The 22,963-nt window shown below is 51.4% G+C and overlaps 1 protein-coding gene across 4 annotated transcripts; it reads left to right on the top strand.

The window, feature by feature from the left end:
- Window positions 1–23: 23 nt before the first annotated feature.
- ATXN2L (ataxin 2 like) lies at window positions 24–18,410 on the top strand. Of its 4 annotated transcripts, none has more exons than XM_066576777.1 (23): window positions 24–357; window positions 4,928–4,961; window positions 6,026–6,082; window positions 7,019–7,090; window positions 7,169–7,319; window positions 7,415–7,539; window positions 7,755–7,846; window positions 7,923–8,123; window positions 8,366–8,541; window positions 8,635–8,736; window positions 9,168–9,335; window positions 11,536–11,622; window positions 11,703–11,767; window positions 12,404–12,663; window positions 12,909–12,978; window positions 13,444–13,590; window positions 13,670–13,766; window positions 15,346–15,521; window positions 15,603–15,732; window positions 15,813–15,925; window positions 16,014–16,223; window positions 16,308–16,506; window positions 17,778–18,410. In XM_066576777.1, exons 1-23 carry the CDS (start codon window positions 203–205, stop codon window positions 17,825–17,827), a joined length of 2,937 nt encoding a protein of 978 aa, XP_066432874.1. In that variant the 5' UTR covers window positions 24–202; the 3' UTR covers window positions 17,828–18,410. The 4 variants fall into 4 exon arrangements, with proteins under 4 accessions (XP_066432874.1, XP_066432873.1, XP_066432872.1 ...); XM_066576776.1 differs by having other exon boundaries at window positions 13,375–13,590; window positions 13,697–13,766; XM_066576775.1 differs by having other exon boundaries at window positions 13,375–13,590.
- The last annotated feature ends 4,553 nt before the right edge of the window (window positions 18,411–22,963 follow it).

Genomic DNA, 22,963 nt, shown 5'->3' with positions numbered 1-22,963 from the left:
ACGCCCCGCCCTCCTCAGTCGAGCTGTTCCTATTGGTCGCCGGGGGTCGCTCTCCTGTCCACGCACAGTGGTCTCTCGGCGGCGGCGGTTGGAGCGAGTGTGAGGCCTCCGTTCTCCCGGCAGCCCCCTCTGCTCCTCCCGCTCGGTTTTAACGCTCTCCCGGCAGCGACGGAGCGCACTTCTTCCCTTCCTCTCCGGGAATATGCTGAAGCAGCAGCCGGCTCAGGCCAACCGCAAACCTGCCACCCCAGCAGCGGCTATGGCTGTCTCTACGCCAGGAAGCGGCTCTCCCGGGAGCCCCAACAGCAACCTCCCCCCGGCCGGGAGCCGGAGCCAGGAGAGGACGGGAGCCGGCAGGTAAGCAGCGGGGGGACAGTGTGCCGGTAACGGAAAGACTGCGGGTGATGGACGGGCGGAGTGGCCAATAGCGCGGGAGAGAGGCGGGGCCTGCTTCCCGGCATCACGTGGTCTGATCCGCCGCCTGCAGCTCAGTGGCTCTCCGTTACCGGCACTGCGCATGCGCCTGGGGCCTTTTAAATGCTGTTGGGCGCCATGTGCGCCGCTCCGGTGCCGGCGGTGACCTTCCCGCGTCCTCCTTCTCCCCCGCGTCCTCCTTCTCCCCCGCCTTGGCCTCTGCAGGCGGTGGGTGGTGATGCCCCGGGGAGGTGCCCGCCATCATGTGGTGCCAGCAGACATCCTTGTACCCACATAGTCAGTAGCTTCAGGGGTCCCAGGGTGGGTGCCCGGAGTCCTGCATGCCCTAAAGTAGAGATACTGGTTAGTCTCAGTACCTATATTGTCTGCAAGATCTCTGCTTGCTGTCAGTGAGTGGAATCAGCTTACCCTGAGAGTCTCAGCCTCTGCATGTATCTTCACACTTGGTGATACCGGTGCGTGCTCTCTCCCCATGTGATGGGGGGCTCTGGGGTACGTCCGCTGGGGGTGGGGTGAGTGCAGGGGGTCAGCAGGCAGAAACATGCATCAAGACCTGCAGGTTTTTGCCCAATGTCCATGTCCGGATTATAACGTCCGCGCCCGCAGGGATGCATCAGTGTCTGCGGGGCGATTTACCGAATGCGGATGTGTCATTTTTTTTTTTTCTCCAGGCCTGCAGATTGCGGCACGCTCTATTTTCGCCTGTGGGGCGGCTTACGTTGCTGTCAATGGAAGCCATCATTGTGGCTGTGCTGCGGATCCGCGGGACATTCCAAAAAAACGAAAAACCTCTCTGGACCCTGTGAGCGCCATAGGCTTTGGTGCTTGTTGCCAGCGTCCGGTTCCCTATAGGGGTGATGCCATGATGGGACGTTGGCACCTATACAGGGGTAATGCTCTGGTGGCAGGAACCCCCGTGATGCCGGCCATGTGCACCGCTGCGCCATTCACTACAGTGAGAGTGCAGGCGGTGGGGGGCGCGCATGTTCAACCCCCAGGGGCGCGCATGTTCACCCGCAGGTCTCATCATTCCCGGATGCACGGAGACCCTTGCTCTCAGGGTTGGTGCGGACCCCAGTAGTCTGAGCCCACCAACTGCAAAGTTGTCTCCTCTCCTGTGGAAAGGGGGGTAACTTCCTATCCTGCAACAACCCATTACGGAGCGGGTGCTGTAGGTATGCAGTGATCGGTCCTGGGCGGTAGGGCCGGGCCCGGTGATGGGCTGCTGGAGGAGAATACAGAAGCGGGTTGTAATGGCTTCTGCCTACTCGATTAGTGTTGTTTAGTGGGTAGCAGAAGTCGGGTTCCTCCGTTGGAGCCAGTGATCACATGATCACCCGGGATGTCGGCGCTGTAGGGTCTGGGCACAGTAATGCCACTACAGGGGATGGGTGCTTTGTACCCAGAGCTGCTATCGATGCCAGTGGTGTCCCCCGGAGGCCTCGTATGATGTCACAAGGAGATATTACAACATAGAACTAGATGTTAAATATCTCTCACTTCTTGAACATTTTTCCCCTAATAAACAGAAAAATGTTCAGGGGGGAAAAGGTGTTAAATCCCCTGTAAGTCCTGAAGGAGGACCGCAGCGAAGCATGGCGGCCCGAGAGAGAACACAACTGTGAGCATGCTGTAGTGTCTGGTCCTTAAGGGGTTAAAGCGACCCTCCAGTCCCGGTACAAAGTGTTGTCCCAGGGGTGAAGGGGGGGGGGGGGTTGTATTTCCTGCCGCTGGTCCTCGAGTGACCTCCCTCAGATTTGCTGGGTCCTGATCTTCCAAGATGGCGGACACAATGATCTGAACGCGCACGCAGTATCGGTAGTCTGAGGCACGTCCTGCCGACCATGATGGCCGATCGGAGAGCAGGTATAGCGCGTCAGTAGGCTCGCTGCATTAGGTAGTCGAATAACTGCAGCCATCTTGGGAGACCGAAGCGGCGGGTCCGAGGGGCAGCAGGTAATGGAGTTGGTCCCAGCTCTCCTTGTGCCAGCGGCACTCTGCTGTGCCAAAGTGTCCGAGAGGCTCCGGCGTGGACGTGAGCAGCTGTAAACACCTCCACAAGCGGCGTCCTGCCGGCGGGCATGCTGAGACTTGTAGTGTACAAGAGCTGTAGGTGGGAGAGCTGATACATTGTAACGGGGCGGGGGGATCTGTGCTTGTACTCATCGCAGGATGTAGACTGGATGCAACGGGAACAAAGTATTGGGTCCGGCTGGTTTTCAGCCTCTGAAACGTTCACTGACAGCAAGCAGAGTTCTTGAAATGAGGAAATCTAGAAGAAAGTTACTGGATGTTTCTTCACTTCAATACATATAATTGGTTATAACAGCGAGGTTAATTCTCCGGGCTCTGAGGGTAAGGCAATCCTCTGGTCTTGGGACATTATGTGGGGGGGATGGCATAGTAGTGTTACCTGCACTTGTTCTTCTGTCCTCCGTCCCATCTGCCAGTTATGGGTCCCGGTTGCATATATCTATATTACACTCAAGTTCGGCACTATGAAGCAATTCCAGCAACCTCATTGGTTCTAATTCACAATTCCAGCAATCTGATTGGTTGTTTGGCTTGTCTGCTTCAACCTGATTGGTTGTTAGTGCCGAACCTGAGTGTAATATAGATATATGCGTCCCGGTTTTGGCCGTCCAAGATGGCCTCTGCAGTCTTAATCTAATGCATACTGTGCATTAGGCTCTGATTGGCCAGTACTGGTCACATGATCAGTACTGGCCAATCGGAGCAGGTATAGTGCCTTACATTAGTGACTACTAATGTGCTATGGGGATTTGTCTGAAGATTGCGTTGGCCATCTTGGGTGGCTGAAAATGGGACTGGAAGCAGCAGCTTGGGTGGAGAACTGCAGGTAACGTCCCAAAAACCAGAGGTTATACCAAGATGGACAACCCCTCCTAGATTGCAGGGCCTGGGGCCATCAGCTGGTACTGCAGCCACCAGGGGAAAATGTAGTATTACGGAACGGTTGGTCACATGATTGGTCGTCCTGTAATAACTCCATGGCAGAGGGGATCTGCCAGGATGGGGGCCCATCTTACTGAGCTGCAATGCCTTCTGGGTCATAGGAGACCCCGCTGTGGCCATAGGTACAGAGATTGTGCTCTTGGCACATTCCCTTTAAGAGAAGCTAGCAGTTGTGTAGATGTCACCTGCAGTGTAAAGCATGGAGGTCATCCTGTCCTTATCTATACTCTATGAAGCAGAAGGTCTACAAACACATAATGACGAGTGTAAGTAGGATGAGCCCCACGGTGGGCACAGATTACACAGTGGCAGTGGCTGGCGCCGCTTCTCTCCACTCTGCATGATGGGTAACGCACCAAACCACTGAGTCCAACAGACACAGGAATAGCATTTTATTAGGACCCAGGATTACTAAAAAAACAGTTTAAACCCCCCCAGTATGCAGAGTCCGTACAGCCCGGAGCCCACCGTCGGGGGATAGTACATTACGCAAGCCAAAGTATCAGTAATATGCGTGAAAGCAAGCCGCAGAGCGGACCCCCGGTAAAGTCTCAGGGTGGGATTCAGGGGCTGCATGCCTGTGGGACAAGAATAATCCATTGTAAAGGGTGACATCAGCGGCGGTCCTAAAGCCTCAGATCCACCTGGGAAAGCAGCAGCCCACCCCTCAGAGCTCCATGCACCGCTCCCACCTCTGCTGTAATGTGGGGACCCCTGCGTGGTCTCCTCCTGCAGGCCGGGGTGAAGTCTCCGGGCTTTCACTACTTGGCACTGGCCCTCGGCGGGGTCCCTGCAGGTCAGATGATATCCCTTGGTGGTCTCTCACTTGCAGTTTTCGGTGGTCTGCACCAGTGCGGACTGGGAATATTCTGCAGACCTCCCGTTGATTGTTAATGGACTTTAGTAATGGTGGGTCCGGAGCGCAGCCGTGTCCCTGGGGTCTGTCCCTGCAGCCGTCAGATGGGATCGGGCTGCTATGAATGCTGGTCGACAAAATGGTTGGGTGTATCTGGAAGCTGCGGCTCACTAACGAAGTATTAGCTGATGGCGCGGTTAGTGGCCATGTGGACCGCTAACTGCACAGTCAGTGAGCCCTTACATCACTAGCAGGCCGGAGCGCGACGGCCGCACAGCACACGCTTCATGGGACCGCAGCCTCACATGACGGTCAATGCTGCTTAAACTTCCGTGTACGTTAATATGATCTTCAGCTCTTTGCACTATTGTCGCCGTACATCCCGGTCTGTGAGGGCTGTGCTGCCAATTTGGTCGGACCCCCTCCACTGATCAGATACTTGTTTCTTATCCTGTGGATATGGGGTATATGCTCTTCATAGTACTACCCCTTTAAGAACACTATTATATCCGTAGCGCATCTGATGGGTCGGGGTCCCCAGCTGTCCGGGCAACAAGAGTCCTTCCACCCCATCTGACTAGTCTACAAGTGACCCTGTAGATGTGATTGCTGGGGGGTGTCGCACGTTGTCTGCTTACTAACACCTGTTTCTCGTTGCAGGGGTCGGAGCATAGTGAAGGGGCTGCAGCCTCCGGTAAGTGATGTCTTGTACTCTTGCATGTTTACACGCTGCATCATAGAGGGGGAGCACAATATATACTTGGCCGTACCTGCTGGGCTGCCATTCATTGGCTTCGGCAGTCGCATAGGGATGCGAAGGAGTAGTATGGCGGTCACAATAATATCGTGCCACTGGATCCTCTCATGGGGTGCCATGTTTGTGTCGATAACATGAACTACGAGAGCAGCTGCACAAATTATTGCACCCCGGTAATAAAGCAAAGTCATTGTTCCTTAATGAACTTGCTTCGTTAGGAGTGCACATGCATTTGTCATGTAGTTCATGCTGATTGGCTGAGCAGTCATGTCCACAGTGTATGACGTATGATTGGGATCTGGGTGATGGGGTCTGCGCCGGATCCTGGGGGACATCAGACTGGTTAGTGTGACTTAAAGCCCCCCATACCATCAGGTGTCCCACAGCTGTCTCCTCCGGGCTGACCACTCATGTATTTAGGGAGATAAGCGACTGGCAGACGGCTCTGCTGGCGGCTTATCCCTCAAGGGACAAGAGGATCGGGCGCTGAAACTTTTTTTTTTTTTCTTCCTGTCATGAGCCGGTGTAATGTTGCCCCGTACACATTAGAGTCGGACGGCTGCCATGATTGGCAGAGTTGGATGACTCTGTATGTGGATCTTTTAGCTTGTTCTGTACCCCCCACCCATGGCCAGTTGTAAGAACCCCCCCCCCCCCCCAGAAAACCCCTGTGAACCTGAAAGCACATCCCGGCATTACTAAGCACTGACTGTCCCTTTTGACCTGTCGGATGCCGTGTTATACACCTGGGACTGCCGATCCTCCCCATCCACATGAGTGTTGGCATATAAAGCCCAGCTGGGTGTGATGATGACTTGTAGCCACACGAGGTCTCCCTGACATCACTGCCGGGTATCTGGGAACGTCCTCAGTAGTGCAGCCTCAGGCTTGTGGTCTCCAGTCATCGGCCCCTGCGTGTTACCTGGTTACTGGGTTCATGATACGTTTTTAGGGGCTTAATCCTTGGTGAGGACTAATAAGTGTTTCCATTCTCTCCGCAGGTCTTCGAAGGCGTCTATAATAATTCTAGAATGCTGCATTTTTTAACTGCTGTAGTGGTAAGTATAAGAGGGCACGGCTGGGGGGTAAGTAGTGGGGCAGAAATGTAATAGGCTGCGTCACCCACATTGAAATCAATAGGAGCGATGCCTCCTGTTACACTTCCGGCTCGTCATTGGAGGCACCTGGCCCTGAGCACTGATGACAATGTCTGGCCCCGCTGCATGCATAGGGGGCCAGGGGATCAGATGATCAGTGAGGATCTCGAGTGGCCAATCCCCACTGATCACTATTGGTGACCTATCCTCAGGATAGGGGTTTTGTCATTTGAAGAAAAAATAAATAAATAAACTTATTCCTCCCCAGGCAGTCTGCTTACCACGTCTTCTCCTGTCCCCCCAGGTCACCTCATCTCCAGCCAGCTGGATCCTCCTCCTGTTATGGAGCGTCCATTTTCGGCAGTCTTCTTCCGGCAGGTCACTGTAGGTTGTGTCACTAGTAACCTAACATTCACTGCCTAGCAAGGAATGCCGAGACTGAGCATGCGTGCTGTGTCACCGTGAGAGTTAGCGCGCATGCGCAGTCTCAGCAATAGCTCAGTACTCCCTGCTAGGCTATGAACGCTATGTCGCCTAGTGCTGTAGGGTACATTGCCCTGTAGGAAGGAGACTGCAGAGAAGAGACGCTTCGTCACCAGAAGAAGAATCGGCCGGTGGAGGTGAGATGACTGCAGGAGACCGGAGAAGATGCGGTAAGAAGACTGACGGGCGAGGAATAGAGAAGTATGGAATTTCTTTTCTAACGACAGAACCCCTTTAATAGTAAAAGCCTGCAGTACCCCTCTAACAAATCCTTACCAAAATGCAAAGTGTGGCCTCGCCTGAGCAATGAGCGCTGCAGTTTAACCTGCCAGCAGGAGGACTCTGATGGTGCACCTCACTTCTGAGGATGGCGGGTCTACCAAAATACTAAAATTATATTTTCTCTTTTTTAAGGGCTCAACATGTGATGTGAAGGTGAAAAATGGGACCACGTACCAAGGCATCTTCAAGACTCTGAGCTCTAAGGTAAGGAGGTGAAGGTCTCTGGTCATGCACCAATGGCCAGCCACCACATCATGTGGCTCAAATATTCCCTGTTTGCAGTTTGAACTGGCCGTCGACGCTGTACACAAGAAGACGAGCGACCAGGTCCCAGGCCCGAAGCGCGAGGACATCGTGGACACCATGATCTTCAAGCACTCGGATGTAATGCTCGTCCACTTCCACAATGTAGATTTCAGCTACGCTACAAAAGGTAGGATTGGCAATGACTGCTATTACACCGCTGAAGATGGACGCTGGGTTTTAGTAAATCGGTGTCTTTACATGGACCTTCTGTTGCTATTGCAGATAAGTTTACGGATTCTGCCATTGCAATGAATTCCAAGGTGAACGGGGAGCACAAAGACAAGGTCCTTATGCGCTGGGATGGAGGAGAAAGCAACAGCGATGACTATGACCTGGAGTCTGATATGGTGAGTGTTGGGGAATGCCTGCCTGACAGCGGGGGTAAGGATAGTCTGCAGGGACGGGACTACTTTACCCACAGTCTGCTGATCCTGCGGGAGGGCAGGCCCTGTATGATGGAAGGAGCAGGGTGCACTACAGCACGCTTCAGGAGAGGCGTGTGTACTGAATCTTATGGACGTACTAAACTAAGTGTCTGTGTCCTTCCTTTCCTCCTTTGCAGTCTAATGGCTGGGATCCCAATGACATGTTCAAGTTTAACGAAGATAACTACGGAATAAAGACGACGTACGACAGCAGCCTGTCCTCGTACACGTAAGTCGCGGTTCGGCAACGGGTGACGCTTATCGCTGTAATACACCTGTGTATGACCTTCACTCTAATCTTACAGGGTCCCTCTGGAGAAGGATAACTCTGAGGAGTTCCGGCAGCGGGAAGCACGTGCCACCCAGCTCGCCCGGGAAATCGAATCCAGTCCGCAGTACAGAGCACGGATAGCCATAGAGAACGACGAGTGCCGGACAGAGGAGGAGAAGCACAGCGCTGTCCAGAGGCCCAACTCTGACCGAGACAGCCCCAGCCTCGGCTCCAGGTCAGTCTGATGCTCCACTAGAATTCATGTAGGAGAAAGTAGTGTCAGTAAGTGGGTCAGGGTCTAGAGGTCACATGGTTGTGCCCTCATGGACAGGCAGTCATCGTGCCAATCTGACTTTACCCACCTACCAGTGAATCATTTTGCATATGGTTTGTGTGTAGGCGAAGCAGAAGACCACCACATGTCATGTCAGTATAACGCAGCAGTTCACTCACTAATACTGTGTTCTTTCCACGTAGGGATGGAAAATATAATCCTTTACCGCAGCGGGTCCGAGATGGATCCCGAGGAGCCCTCCGAACAAGCTCCTCCAGAGGTGGCCGGTCTGGGATGGGAATTGTGTCCCGTACCCCTCCTCAGCATTATCCTGAAACTAGCTCCAGCCCGGTCCCTGAGCAGCGGGGCATCAACGGAGGTAAGGCCTGGACACAGCCATAAAAGCTGAGCATCGGCAGAACTTGTCAGACCTCTGGTTTGGGTGCTTCATTGTCTGTTTTCTCTTCTGTAGGGCCTTCAAGGATGTCCCCCAAATCCCAGCGCCCTATGCGATCTACCAAGCCTTTGTCTTCTCCGTCCAGTCGTCCTATAGAAGTGTCTACTTCCCCATCAGGTTGACTTTCTTTGCCTCATGTTTTCCCAGTAAAAAAAACAAAGTACAGGGCATAAATGTCTGATTGCTGAGGGTCCAGCTGCTGGGACCCCAAGCTATGCTGAGACCAGCACACTCGAATGCCCCATGTATGTGAAGCAGTGGCGCACATACTTGACTACCACTCCATTCACACCTATGGGATGGAGGGGGATGGCAGAGCGCATAGATCTGTGCCTGGCCCTTGCAAGTGTATGGAGTGATGATGAAGTATGCACTCTGTCCCTCCATTCACATGGGTCATGTTTCTGTGATCGCTGAGGGTCCTGGTGGTTCAGTCCTTGGGGATCAGACACTCATTATACTGTAAATGGGACTGGATCTCGTTAAACTGGCTTATACAGTGTTTGAGCCTTCTGGTTGCTGACCTGTTGGTTATATTTCCCATCTAGCCGCCTCCCGTGTGTACACACCCCTGTCCCCGAAATCCGCCTCCTCCGCTAGTTCCATGGATTCGTCTTCTCAGTCTTCAACCCCGGATCCCCGACCTGCAGTGGAGACCAGCATCTCCACTAAACCCGCGTCTCCAAAGAATGTCGCTCCCAGCTTGCTTGGGGAAGGTGAGGGAGCCCTTTAAAGCCTTTCACCAGCGAGTGCCGCCTTCATTACTTGCATATGGTCAGACAGGAATGGTGGAGCTGCTGACCTTGGTCGGGTTTTCTAAGTCATAAGAACCTTTTAGGGTCTGTTCTGATAAAAGTATATCGTCACACCTTGCCAACAATTGCTGGGTTGTGCCAGGGTGAGGTGTTCACAGGATGGCAACTACCTGGCAATGTTTGCAGTGGGTTGAGTTGCTGGTGTATATATTACATGATTGGTGTGGTGTGCGCATCTTACTGCTGTGATCTAGGGACTATATTATGCTATTTTTACATGTACGTTTTATCCTCAGCGGTTGTGCCATGTAGCAATTAAAGGGGTTGTTGTAGGAAGTGGCTTTAAGGAGTCTTCTGTGCTGTGAAACAATCCTGTTACTCGCCTCTTCCGGGTTCTGCTCTGTTTACAGGTTGTGACGTCCCGTAAACCTGTCGGTGGCGGCGATCATCGCTGGGCGGTCGTTGCCCGCAGCAGTTTGTTTGTAGATGGACTCCGGCTGAAAGTGATGTCAGCCGGAGGGATGAACAGGGAAGAGCTGCTGATCAGCTGATTGTCACTTTACAGCACAGAGGACTCTTTAAAAGCCCCTTTATGTAACTTGGACAATCTCTTCTAAAGGGATTGTGTCCTATCATAGAAAGCTATCCTCTGCCCACAGGATAGGGGAACCTTTTTCAGATTGGGGGGGGGTCCAACTGCTGGGAGCTGCACTGATCACGGGAACGGGGTGCTCACGCTTCCTGAACGGTTGCGCCCGCGTGCTGCTGCTCCATTCATTTCAATTCCACTGAGTCCTATTGAAATGAATAGAAGGGCTGTGCGTGCGTTACCGCTTCCCTCCCTTCAGGGTGTACTGGAGCCCCCATTCTCTGGATTGTGGGGGTTGTGAAAGGTATCTGCTATTGTGGCACATGTACGCGATCAGAAGGGGGGTCTGCTTTATTTCCGGAGGCAGGACCCATCTTGTCATGGCCGGTATCTACAGTCCAGTGACTACCATATACACCCCTGACCGACAGCGACGCTCACAACACGTAGATGGAGGGAGGGGATTGATTTGACCATTAAGGCTGGTGTGACATCGGCATGTGTGCGTCTTACTACACTTTTATGCAGGCATAAAAACTCGCCATTCATTGACATGCACAATTAGTGTAATTCGTTTAATAAGCGCAATGAGCAGGAAACGTAAGTTTGCTAACTTTTTTTTTTTCTTGCATGATCAAAATGCGCACGCAGAATCTGCTTATGTACGCTAACCTATTGACATCAGTGGGTTCTGTTCACTGTGCTTTGCGTGTACCTAAGGCCACTTTAAGACAAGCTTTCTACAGGCGAGCTCCAGATCCCTATGGTGTGTTTAGATTAGGCAGGTAGACCAGATGTTGTGTGGCGGCGCTTGTCTGGGTGAACTATTTTCCCCTGTAATGGGCTCATTTGTCAGTGGCGTACGATTGTACATAAACTTTAAGTCTGGTTTCCACCTTCCAGTAACGGCTTGCCCCGGCTGTGGCGGACAATGACCGCATGATTTTGTAGGTTAAAAGGCAGTGTTAATGGCTAAATCATGGCTACAGTTACCAGTGTGAGGCTCGGCCTTAAAGGGCTTGTCTGGGATTAATGAACACGGGTGGCTGTGGTGGTCCTTCCTCCCCCAGGAACAGCACCACGCGTGTCCATGGGGTGCCTTCTACTGCAGCTTGCCTTCATTCGAAGTAAATGAAACTGAGCTGCAGTACCACAACCTACCTGTGGACAGGTGTGGTGCCATTTTAATTTTTGGGTGGGAGACCTTACACCGCAGGTAGGAAGCTGCTGATGTTTCTGAGATGTCGGGTAAAACGATCGTAGGGCAAGTGGGAGAATTACTCTGGATGCTCATTGGTGTTTTTGCTGCTGTAAGCTGCATCTGGCATACATCTCTGCAGGGGGCAGTATAGTGCTAGAGCCGAAAGGGGCTCTATTCTAGCTTGTATAGGAAAGTGTCCCTCTGATGTCCTTAACTGTATGACTATACAATGCAAATCTTAAGTTTAACCATTTTGTTCCTGTTTGAGGCTTAACTTTTTTTTTCTTTTTTTGGTGTAGAACGGTTTTAAAGATAGAATTTTTCTCCTCCATGATGTATCTTCTTTGTCCTAACTCCATTATCTTCTTCAGGCAAAGATGCGCAAGCGCCTGTTAAAGAGCCGAGTCGGATGGTGGAGCAGAACTCGCCATGTGAGGTGGCCAAGCCGCCATGTAAAGGTCTGTGGGGGCGTCTCTTCTATATAGTCTGTGGATTGCCTCATGTCTGGTCGTCTTTACTGATCTCTTCCTCCTTGTAGTGCTGCAAACTGAGCAGAAGAGGAACCAGCTGGACGAACTGCGCAAATTTGGGGCTGAATTCCGGGTATGTTTATTGCTGGGTGATCTCTATCTGCAGACGGTGTCGTGTAAAGTAAATCGGGCCATACCGATTACATATACATTTGTGCGATTTACAGCAGCGGATTAGCCGTCCCATGTGGACGAGGTTTCCGAGAAACCTCGTCCACATGGCTGGCTAATCCCGAGATTAGCGGCCGCGGGCGGATCTGCCCTGTGTGACCCCAGCCTAAAAGGTGTGGCGTTTCAGCGGAGCGCAGGGTTTCTTTCACCCACCCTTGACAGACTGTACCCAGCCGAAATACTGCACATGGTTTGGTGGAATAAAAAGATCCTTTCTGGGCCGGCGCTTTGGAAGCCGCCTGCTACTACTTATGATCTATAAGGGGGGGGTAACCTGGATTATTCCCACTGAGGCGGCGTGCATCCTTGTTCTTCACATGCTATTCGGCTCTGTTCATTAGGTCTGTGTTCCTCCACCAGTGTTTACTGTCAATGTATTAAAAAAAAAATTCCAGTCCTCCTATACCAATACAGGGGCTAAAATCTGCAACTTCCCAAAGTAATACTAACCTAGTCGGCACACATGCAGGGCTCTTCTTGACTGCGTTACTGTGTATAGAGATACATCTCTTCTTTTATGGGTGTTTTTCCTCTACAGCTCCAAGCAAGTCCGTGTCCAGACGCCTCAATAGAATCCTTCCCAGCGAGACAAAGAGAGCAATTAGAAAATAAAATGGCTCCTCCGGATCCCGTTCACCCGGAGCTTCCTGAATTGCGTGACCTTGGACAGAAAATTCCTGAGCCAGTGGAGGAGACCAAGGAGGAGCGTGTATGCGAGAGCAACGAGCGCCAAGAGGAAGCGGCCAGTCCTGCGAGCAAAGCCGAACCGGAAGAGAAGGAGGAGCAAGTGGTGTGCGAGTAGGTCTCGGGCGAAGGGCTATAGGATGGCAGGGTAGGGGGTGACTGGCACTTTGTGATGTGGAGCGTGCACGTTGGTAGTTATTTGTATAGAAGGGCGTCTTCTATATTCAGCTGTTGTCACGGTTTTTGTTTGATGGGACATCAACGGGCATCGTATACATCTTGTCTATATGGGCGGCTGTAAGTGGAGGATCTGAGAGTATCTCCATGTAGTGATGGCGTTATGTTCTCCTCTCTCTTAGCCAAGTGAAGAAATCCACTCTGAATCCCAATGCGAAGGAGTTTAATCCTGCCAAGTCCCTCCTGGCAGTGGTGAGTACAGTATAAACCTCTGATAGTGTATGTAATCTAATGATTGCCGTTCATAAGGGGTCTATGATGAGGCTGATGAGCCTAGGCGGCCATTTCTCTCCATGCATGCCTGGTCATATGAATACTCTTTGATAACTTTCCCTTAAAACCCCACCAGCCTGTCCAATATACAATGACATGCAGTCCATTCTCAATGGGCACCCAGTGTGTTGCATGCGCAGTTCTCTGCAGCACATCTTGGCTCTGACCTTCCATATGCCCATTTTAAGCTGCCCTTTACTATTCACATCTCGGGGTGCGTTCACACATTGCTGATTTTGCTGCTGATCTGTAGCAGATTATTATTTTTTTTTCCCTTCAATTTGATTTTAATTGAAAGTGTGACATCTGCTGCAGATCTACCACAAAATCCACAGCAAGTCAGCGGAGTATGAGCGCCCCCTAAGGATACCTCATGTATTTCAGAACAAAGCGACTAGCACGCCTACATCCCCCGGTCCCAGAAACCATTCCTCCACTACCACCATCCCCATGCTGACAGCGGGACAGAGCGGGGTCTACAGTCCGTACATCTCCTACATCCCTCCCATCCATATGAGCCCAGCAGTGCAGGTGAGATCTCTGGACATATTGTCTCTCCGCAGACGGACGGGTTAGTTCTCAGTGCTTGCTGCTAAAGCTGCTGCAATAGTTGAATTGTTGTAATTCTCCTTTTCAGGCTCCTCAGATGTATCCGTACCCCATGTCTAACTCTGTGCAGGGCCAGCAGGGAAAATATAGAACAAAAGGTAAGGAGACACTGTTTGCATTGTAGCATGTTTAACCTGCAGATGGTGCGCAGCTATTCAAGGTGCTTGATGGATGATGTGGCTAGAGGATTTCAGCTCTAACTGATCAGTATCTGATCGGGGGGCTCAGCTGCCAATGACCCACACCGATCAGCTGCTGGCTGAGGCCAATATGCTTTTGGCATGGAGACCCAGAATGGCATTGCAGGCAGAGATCCCATTCATTGGGAACTGCAATGCTATGTGGGACTAACTGCTGTGTGTACGGAGCTGCATGCAGCCCCGTGAACAGCTGATCCATCGGGGGTCCAGACGGCAGATCCCTGCTTCAATAGCTATTGATGACCTTTCAGGATGGGTCATGTAGTGCTGGACAACACCCTTTTGGACTGCTTTTGCAATAAGGAATTTAGAATATCTATAGACCTTTTAAAGGTATGTTTACATGGGGGGGGGGGGGGGGATTTTTGCAGCTTTTCCGTATTCAAAACTGAGTCAAAATTCATCCCAATGGTGTGGAATTTGACTCCACATCGACTACATGCCCACAACGGACTTCAGAAGATGCACCGCTCACCTCCCAACACACCCCTTCATGCAGCGGCCAGTAGTGAGCACAGCGCCGCTGGTCACTTCTGCGTCACCTGACCAGTCACGCTGCGCTCAGTGCAGGCTGCTGGGTGAAGACAGCGGTGCTGTGGATTTTGACTGTATTGGATGTGGGAATGCTGCGGTGTCTGCCCCGGACGTACCACAGTATTTCTGCCCCGTGTAAACTTAAAGGGGTTGTCTCGCGAAAGCGAGTGGGGTTCAGCACTTCTGTATGGCCATATTAATGCACTTTGTAATATACATCGTGCATTAAATATGAGCCATACAGAAGTTATTCCACTTACCTTCCCTGCGCTGGCGTCCCCGTCTCCATGGCTCCGTCTAACTTCAGCGTCTAATCACCCGATTAGACGCGCTTGCGCAGAAGGGTCTTCTGACTTCGGCTCGGTCCGGCAGCAGCGGCGTTCTGGCTCCGCCCCTTCTACGCGTCACCGCGTAGCTCCGCCCCGTCACGTGTGCCGATTCCACCCAATCAGGAGGCGGAGCTACGCGATGAGGGGTAGAAGGGGGCGGAGCCAGACCGCCGCTGCTGCCGGACCGAGCCGAAGGCAGAAGACCCTTCTGCGCAAGCGCGTCTAATCGGGCGATTAGACGCTGAAGTTAGACGGAGCCATGGAGACGGGGACGCCAGCGCAGGGAAGGTAAGTGAATAACTTCTGTATGGCTCATAATTAATGCACAATGTACATTACAAAGGGCATTAATATGGCCATACAGAAGTGCTGAACCCCACTCGCTTTCGCGAGACAACCCTTTTAACTTAAAGGCGTTTGCCTATGGTATTATGCATTTTGATTAGCCCCCCTCAATGTCACAGCATTGGGGTCTGTCTGCCCCTTGTAAGGGTTTTGTGTGGTCATAAGCTTTCCCAGGGCGGTTGTATTGCTGTAATGACTATCCTGTCTACACTGTTGCCCCTCTCGGCATATCTTGTCATATGAAATGACATTCAGCTTTTGCTCCCCAGGTCCTCCCCCACGCTCCGACCAGCCGAACTCTGCTCCCCCCATCATGCAGGCAGCGGCTGCGGCCGGCCCTCCCCTCGTGGCTGCTACACCTTATCCTTCTTACATCTCCTATAGCCCCCAGCAGTTCCCAGGACAGCCAGCAATGATGCAGCCTATGGCGCATTACCCTTCACAGGTAAGTGGGAGCAGTGCAGTGACTACAGCATAGGCAAGCAGGATGCACTTTATTAACATCTGCTTTAATTCCTCTATGTAGCCTGTATTTGCTCAGATGCTGCAAGGGAATCCTCGCATGATTGCATCCGGAAACCATCCCCAAGCCTTAGTCTCTTCTTCCAATCCTCAGTACCAACCCACGGAGCAGCCAACTGCGCAGACTCTATATGGTAAGTGTGTACCCACCGACTTGGGTGTACAGTGCCTGGCATCTGTCTACAACACCCAATAATGCCCGTTGTCCTTTCAGCAACTGTCCACCAGTCCTACTCCCATCATGCACCTCAGCTGCACCCACAGCCAGCCAGCACACCTACCCAGAGCCAGCAGCAGTCTCAGCATGCCAATCCTAGTCCTGTGCAGGTGAGTCTTCCTGCAGTCCGCGATGGATGCTTTGATGGTTTATGGTCTAGTTTTTCTATATGTTTGAGCACTGTTTCCTCCTCTCTAGCACCAGGCTGGCCAACCTCCTCATCTAGGTAGCGCTCAGCCCCAGCAGAGCTTGTACCACACAGCAGCCTTGACGGCGACGCCACCCTCGCTGACTCCTGGACCCACTGCACAGTCCCCACAGAGCAGTTACCCTCAGCAGGCCGTGTATGCAATCCATGCCCACCAGCAGCTGCAGCATGGCTACACGAACATGTCTCATGTGGCCCAGGTAATACTCCACACCTCTCTTCACATGGCACGTCGGCCGTCCCTACAAGACTCTCTCTTCAGATTTAAATCCTCTCTTTCCCAGGCGCACGTGCAGACTGGAATAACTGGAGCACCTCCTCCCCACCCTGGTGCCCCTCACCCACCACATCCTGGTGCCCCCCACCCTACACCTGTTATGCTCCTGCACCCCTCACAGACTCATGGTGGCCCCCCACAAGCGGCGGTTTCACAAACGGGTGTATCCACACCTTCTCCATATACCTATATACCACATCCCCAAGGTGAGTAAATATCAAAGCGGCCGCGTGTGAGGAACATAAAGCGGAGACAAAGGGAGTGTGCAGTCTCCTACCTGGCTGGGGGACCCCCAGCTCGTTGGGATGGGGGGGGGGGGGGGGGGGGTTGTTCTTGCAAAGGCAAAGCGGCTAATGCTAAGGGCATGTTCACATGGCAGAATCCCCATTGAAATCTGTGGCTAAGCTGCAGGGTTCTGCTGTGGATTTAGCCCTTGTCAATGAAATCCCTTCACCTCACAATACTACACTGACAGCATGTAGCCCATCGGTGCACCCCTTCTCCAGCGAGTACGGGGTGACGGCACCATATAGTGAGGTGTAGCTGCTGAATATGCTGTTGATTCTTGGTGCGGATTTTGCTATGTGTGAACATACCCTTCACGTACAGACAATCGCCTGCCGTCTGCTGCAGTCATACCGTCTTCCATCTTTTTGTAAAAAGTAGGGTCAGATGGAAGAGCAGAAATAAAACTGCAGGATCTGACTACACTGGGTTTATTTGTAGTCTGTTACCATGGAGACACAAGTCAGTATAACAAACATGTTCCCCCCCCCCCCCCCCCCCCCCCTTGAAAATGAGCTGAGACTAAGTGTAGACTCACACAGGCATACACGCAAAACGTTTGCGTAAACGCAGCGCATCTGCGCCGTGAACGTGTTTTTGCACATATTACTGTGTGACACGTCTACAGCCCGTTTTTTTTTTTTTAACTCTTATTTAGCCTAATTAGTTCCAGAGAGTGTTTCCCCACACAGTTGTGCATCGCATTGATCAATCATGCGGGTATTGAGTGCACACATCCCGCAGACTTCTATGGGACCTTTGGTGTGTAAATGTGCATGAAAATCGAGCTTTTTTTGTACATTTGAACACTGAGAACAAACCCATTGAAGTCAACAGGTTCCCTTGTGTACTGTGTGTCCGCCCTTAGACTTGTTTACAGACCTAAGGGGGCCTTCCAGGCTATACCAAGCGTTGACCTAAGGGGGCCTTCCAGGCTATATCAAGCGTTGACCTAAGGGGGCCTTCCAGGCTATATCAAGCGTTGACCTAAGGGGGCCTTCCAGGCTAGATCAAGCGTTGACCTATCGGGATACGTCCTCAATAGTTGATCAGCTAGGAGCCCAAGCGATGGACCCCAGCCAACTATTGATGATCGGACGGCAGCGCCCAGAAAACGCCTTTAATCTTGTACAATAAAGCAGCTAAACCAAGTACTGAAGCTGATGGAGTGTAAATGTGTTTGTCGTTCCAGTTCAGTCTCATCCGTCCCAGCAGCTTCCATTTCATCCTCCCGGTAACTGAGCTGTGATTCCAACCTCCACACGGTCACAACCCTACGGCCAGCCCTGCCTCCGGCCATCGCCCTGTCCATGAACCTGGCTGAGGCAGCACGCAGGGATCCGGGGCCCCGCACAGAGACTTCCTGAAGCGGTGGACCTGCGGGCCCTCGGCAGCGTTGTGCCCTGGGAGAGGGGAGCCTGCAGCCACATGGAAGGTTGACCAGATGCGGATCGTGCAGCTGGAGGCAGCTTGTCCCCTTATTGGCACCACAAGGAGAATGTTTTAACTTCTCGTTTAGTAACACGGAGGAGTGGAGATGGTTGTCCCTTCTCTCTCTCTTCTCTCATCGAGACTGGAATAAAGGTAAAAATTACCCCCCTCCCCCACCCCGAGATTTTTTATTTATAACTAAACATCGGACAGTTTCACAGGACTGCCCGCGCTCATCTCCTGCCCCGTACCCTTCATCGCCTCCCTTAACTTGAACGGAGTGACGGACTACTTTTACTTTTTATTAAAGAAAAAATATTTAAAAAATAAATAAAAAACCAGCAAAAAAACCCACAAAATAACAAAATCAAAAAAAATAAAGTTTTAAACTAAACTCTGGACCTCTGTGGCTTACTAAAGACTGGTTGGACTCGTCAGAGGTAATGATGGGCAAGTTTAATGAAAAATCGCTGGAGTATGTGCTTTGACCTTGCGTTGATACAGCCACTACAAGCCTGATTATGCCCCCTCTGTGTGTAAAGCACCAGGGTGCAGGATGAGAAGGTGCCCTCACTGCTTCTTGCACGGGCTGTAGAGGGCATGGGACCACTGCCAGTCAGATCACCACTTGTGTAATAACACCCTCAATAGTGTCAGCTACTACCGTGTTTCCCTGATAATAAGCCCTACCCTGATTTTTGGAGGGTGAGGGCTTGAAATAGAAGTTCTCCCTTGAAAAATAACCCTCAGCTACACTACATGGGAAAAAAATGGAATGGGGATGGAAGAGCCAGGGGCAGGAACTTAGCTCCTGCCCCCTCTCTGCCCCATTTGCAATGGGGAGAGGTGGAATGGGGCCGGGCTAATTCTTGGAACTTAGCACCACCTCCTTTCATTGCAAATCGTGGAGAGGAGGCAGAGAGGGGAGCTGATATACAGTGGGAATGTAGCCTTAGGGAAACACTGTAGCACTTCTTGTACCCAAAAATAGGTGCTGCATGGCAATTAGTGCTGAGTGGCACCTGTGCTTGCATGTGCTCTTGGTTAATTGTCTGACAATGTTGGCACTTGTGGAGCGCCCCGGAGCCATGGCTCCAGTGTTAAATCAGCTGCAGGAGAGGCCAGTGCTAGGTCTGATTTCATCAGTTGGAAACAGCCCCCCCCGATGGATATTCTGAGCATGTGCTCATCTGTACTCGGAGGCTGACATTGCAATGCACGTTAGCAGGCGTGAGAGATAATCGCTTGCATTAAAAAGTTGTGGCAGGATAGAGGATAACTTGATCATGAATGTGGGCCACCGATCCTGAGCAGGGGTGTCTGGTAACAGAGCAGTTGTCACATGTGCACCACCGCTCCATTCATTTCAGTGAGGAGAATGCAAGCGCTCAGCTGTCACCGCAGGAATGAATGGAACAGCAGCAGGCATGGGCAATCACCGTGCCGTTCATGCAGAGACCACTGTGCCCCCGGTTCTGGGGATCTGTGGCGGTTCCAGCAGTTATATTTCCCCCAATCAGAAAGCCATCCCCTTGGCTGTGGATAAAGAACTTTTGCAAAAATAGAAGCTTAGCACACTATCTCCTGCCTCCTCCCCTTGCAGAGAGCCGGGGGGAGGAGGTGGGACGGAGCTAAACTCTTCCCCCGCGCAATGGCTATGCGGCCTCGACGTACATACACCGGGGCCTGTGCCATTTGTGCGCCCGTCCACGCAGCTTTGTCGCTGGGTGCACGTTAAAACTCCTAACGGCCGTCTGAAAGAGCCCTGATATTGCATGGAGTATCGTTGGCGCTCAGGCCAGTTTACACCACCGGGTCACATGAATGGAGGGCGCTCGGAGGGTTTGGTGTGCTCCAGGAATCCAACATGGTGGTGTCTAGGGGAATAGAGGGGTTTAGTTTTTTTTTCTCGCATGTAATAATCCAAAGTTGGCGCTACTCATTAGCACAGTGAGATTATTCGTTAGTGGACACAACGGTTGTAATATTAGTGTTGTGGTCATGTGACATACGTCTGCTGCCCCATACGGTTGGCACCCATCTGCTGTAGTCTCCCTTGTCTAAGGGCAGCTGTTTAGTGGATCCGCTGCGGGATTTCTACAGCAGAAACCCCAACAATCAGTGGGACCAATTATGTAATGATCCAATAAAAATAAATGGAAGTTACAATGATGTCGGGGGATTCACTGCACAACCATTAACCCTCAGGTCCACGGACGGGAGCCCACTCTGTGGCAAGAGGATATGACTTGCCTGTCCGGATCCTCTGCGTGACTGTGTGGGTCTTCCATCTTCTCCACCTGGGTGGGTGTGCCACATATGCACATTAGAGTTTGGGGTTTTTGTTTTTTTGTCCTGTTTTCCCGCAGGATCTGTGGCCAGGCTGCAGTGGCAGTTCCGGATGTGCGCAGATTGGACGGTTTCCATTGACTTCAATAGAAGCCGTCCGTGCGGGATCCGCAGCAAAATGGAGCATGCTGAGATTTGTTTTTCCGGACCAGAAGGTCCATGAATTAAATTCAGCTGCAGGCGCCCATGATTGTCTATGGCCCCCTGCACTCGGGCCGCAATTCCACAGCGGGATTTCCCGCAGAATCTCCGCCTGTGGCTGCTGCCATAGGATTGCATCACCACATGAAATCCTAGGCAGATGGCTGCGGTTTGTCCGTGCGAAATCATGCGCGGAAAACAAAGCGCGGCATGCTCTATTTTTGTGCGGGGCTCAGAAATGTCACTCCCCGGCCATTGGCTCCGCTCTGCGCATGCGCCAGCTCACCAAAGAGCCAGAGCTGCAAGAGAAGTGAGTGCCGCGCTGGTCTCTGCAGGGGCTCGGGTCGTGTCTGACCCTGCAGGCGGACTATGGGTGACTTGAACTGCGGATCGTCTGCAATTCAGTTCTGCCTGTGGACACTGGGCCTAATACCTTAACAACACCAGGCTTGTTCTGCGTGTGCAGGGTTTATACGGAGCGTGATGAACACCCAACGCTTCAAAAAGGGAGAACCCCTAGATGCAAAATCAGGTCCGATCTGTTATTAAGCCAAAGGCGGCGCTGGTCGTCAACTGCAAAATCCAGTATATTTCTCTATCCAGTAATTTTTGATGGCGGTCGCCTCCCCTAATGGGTCGAATGAATCGCCAGGGACACATAAAATAAATGTTTGTGAGATCTGTAGCCCCGAACACCCTTATTTGGAGGGTCAACATATAAATAAGTCGGGATGCGTGAGCCAGTGCGCAAATGGACCGATATGGTCAGAAAACGGACTGGGCGATGATAATTGACAAAAAGTTGGGGTGTTCTTGTCTACATTACTATGATGAGTGGAAATGGGATCAATAGGCTAGACAGGTATATATTAACCATCTGTCATATCTCCTGAAATGTGGTGGAGAATACAAGCGCATTATGATGGTATGGGTTTTTTTTTTTTACAAATGGAAGAGATCAGATCGATCCCTATTGTTTACAATGGATTTGGCTCTGTTTAACGTCTCATGATGGATATTTGCGTTCTCTTAACCCCTTGAGTGGCACGCCCGGAAAATTTCCGGGACGAGCTCCACTGCTCATAGCAACATAGCCCGGAAGATTTCCGGGCTATGTATCACTATAGGAGCTGCAGAGCACAATGCCACAGGCTGTGACAGTGTGCTCTGCCTGCACAGACCAACAGAGAACAAAGCAAGGGCTTTGAAAAACCAGCAGAAGATATTACCGATATGCCGCAATCTCCTGCACTGGTTTGTTTACAGGTTGCCATAGAGACCATCGGCTTGTCAGAAGCAAGCCGATGGTCTCTGTGGCAGGGAGAGCTTGGTGCTTGGCTGTCAGAGGACAGCTAGGTACCTGCTCTTACAGCAGAGATCAGAGAAAACCTCCGATCTCTGCTGTGTTAACCCTTTACATGCTGCAGTCTATGTGACTGCAGCATGTAAAGGGCTGTCACTGCAGCATGAAAAGGGCTGTCACCATTGGACCCCCGGACTGTGATCAGGGGTCCTGATGGGTCCCTGTGGAAGTCCCCTAAAGGGACTAAAAAAAAAAAAAAAAAGTTAAAAAAATTATTTAAAAAATTATAAAAACACTTGTCTCCCTTTACTTTGTAAAAAAATCAAAAATACAATCACACATGTGGTATCCGTGTGCGTCGTAATGACCAAGAGAAGGAAGTTAATGCATTATTTAACCCCTTAATGACATGGCCGCTTTTTTTCTTTTTTCCCCATTTCTTTTTTCCTCCCTCCTGTTTAAAAAATCACAACTTGTCCCGCAAAAAACAAGCCCTCATATGGCCATGTCAATGGAAAAATGAAAAAGTTATGGCTCTTGAGACGCAACTGCAAAATTAGTTGAAATTCAATGATTAGACCATTTTAAAAAACCTGCCCTGGTGGGCACGACAGGGTGGTAGGAAACCCGCCACTCAAGGGGTTAAGTGATAGTTTTATCAATCTCACCATTGAATTGGTTGGTGCTAGAAGAGTTCTGTTTCACACGAAGCAGCTCTTCCTCTGGAACGCTCCTGCTAGTGGAAGCGGGGTGCCGTGATGAAGCCCGCCACACCATGTCTGCAGCAGGTTTTTCTGGTATGTAACGTATTTACAAGGTCGGCACAAAAAGGAAATCTACATAAGAGATAGAGAATGTATGAGAAGTAGGGAAAAATGTAACCCAAAGGGGTGATTACTGAGATCCAGTTCTAGCTGTGGTGCGGCCACCACATCCCCAGACCAAATAAAGATGTCATCTATGTAGCGGCCGTACAAAGAGAGCTGCAGTCATCGGTCCCTGCAATTCAGGCCATGTTTAACAATATATGAATGGAAAGACCCCTTGTTTGGTGGATCTGATCACTTGGGTCTTATGTCGGCTTCAGGATGGGGGACGACTTACAGTTTACATCCCGTATCAGACGTCATATCTCTGATATACCAAACGGGGCG

The sequence above is a fragment of the Eleutherodactylus coqui genome, chromosome 8 (genome assembly GCF_035609145.1).
Source record: "Eleutherodactylus coqui strain aEleCoq1 chromosome 8, aEleCoq1.hap1, whole genome shotgun sequence".
Lineage (NCBI taxonomy): Eukaryota > Metazoa > Chordata > Amphibia > Anura > Eleutherodactylidae > Eleutherodactylus > Eleutherodactylus coqui.
Note: the sequence above shows the minus strand (reverse complement) of the source record. Positions and strands in the feature narration are given on the sequence as shown.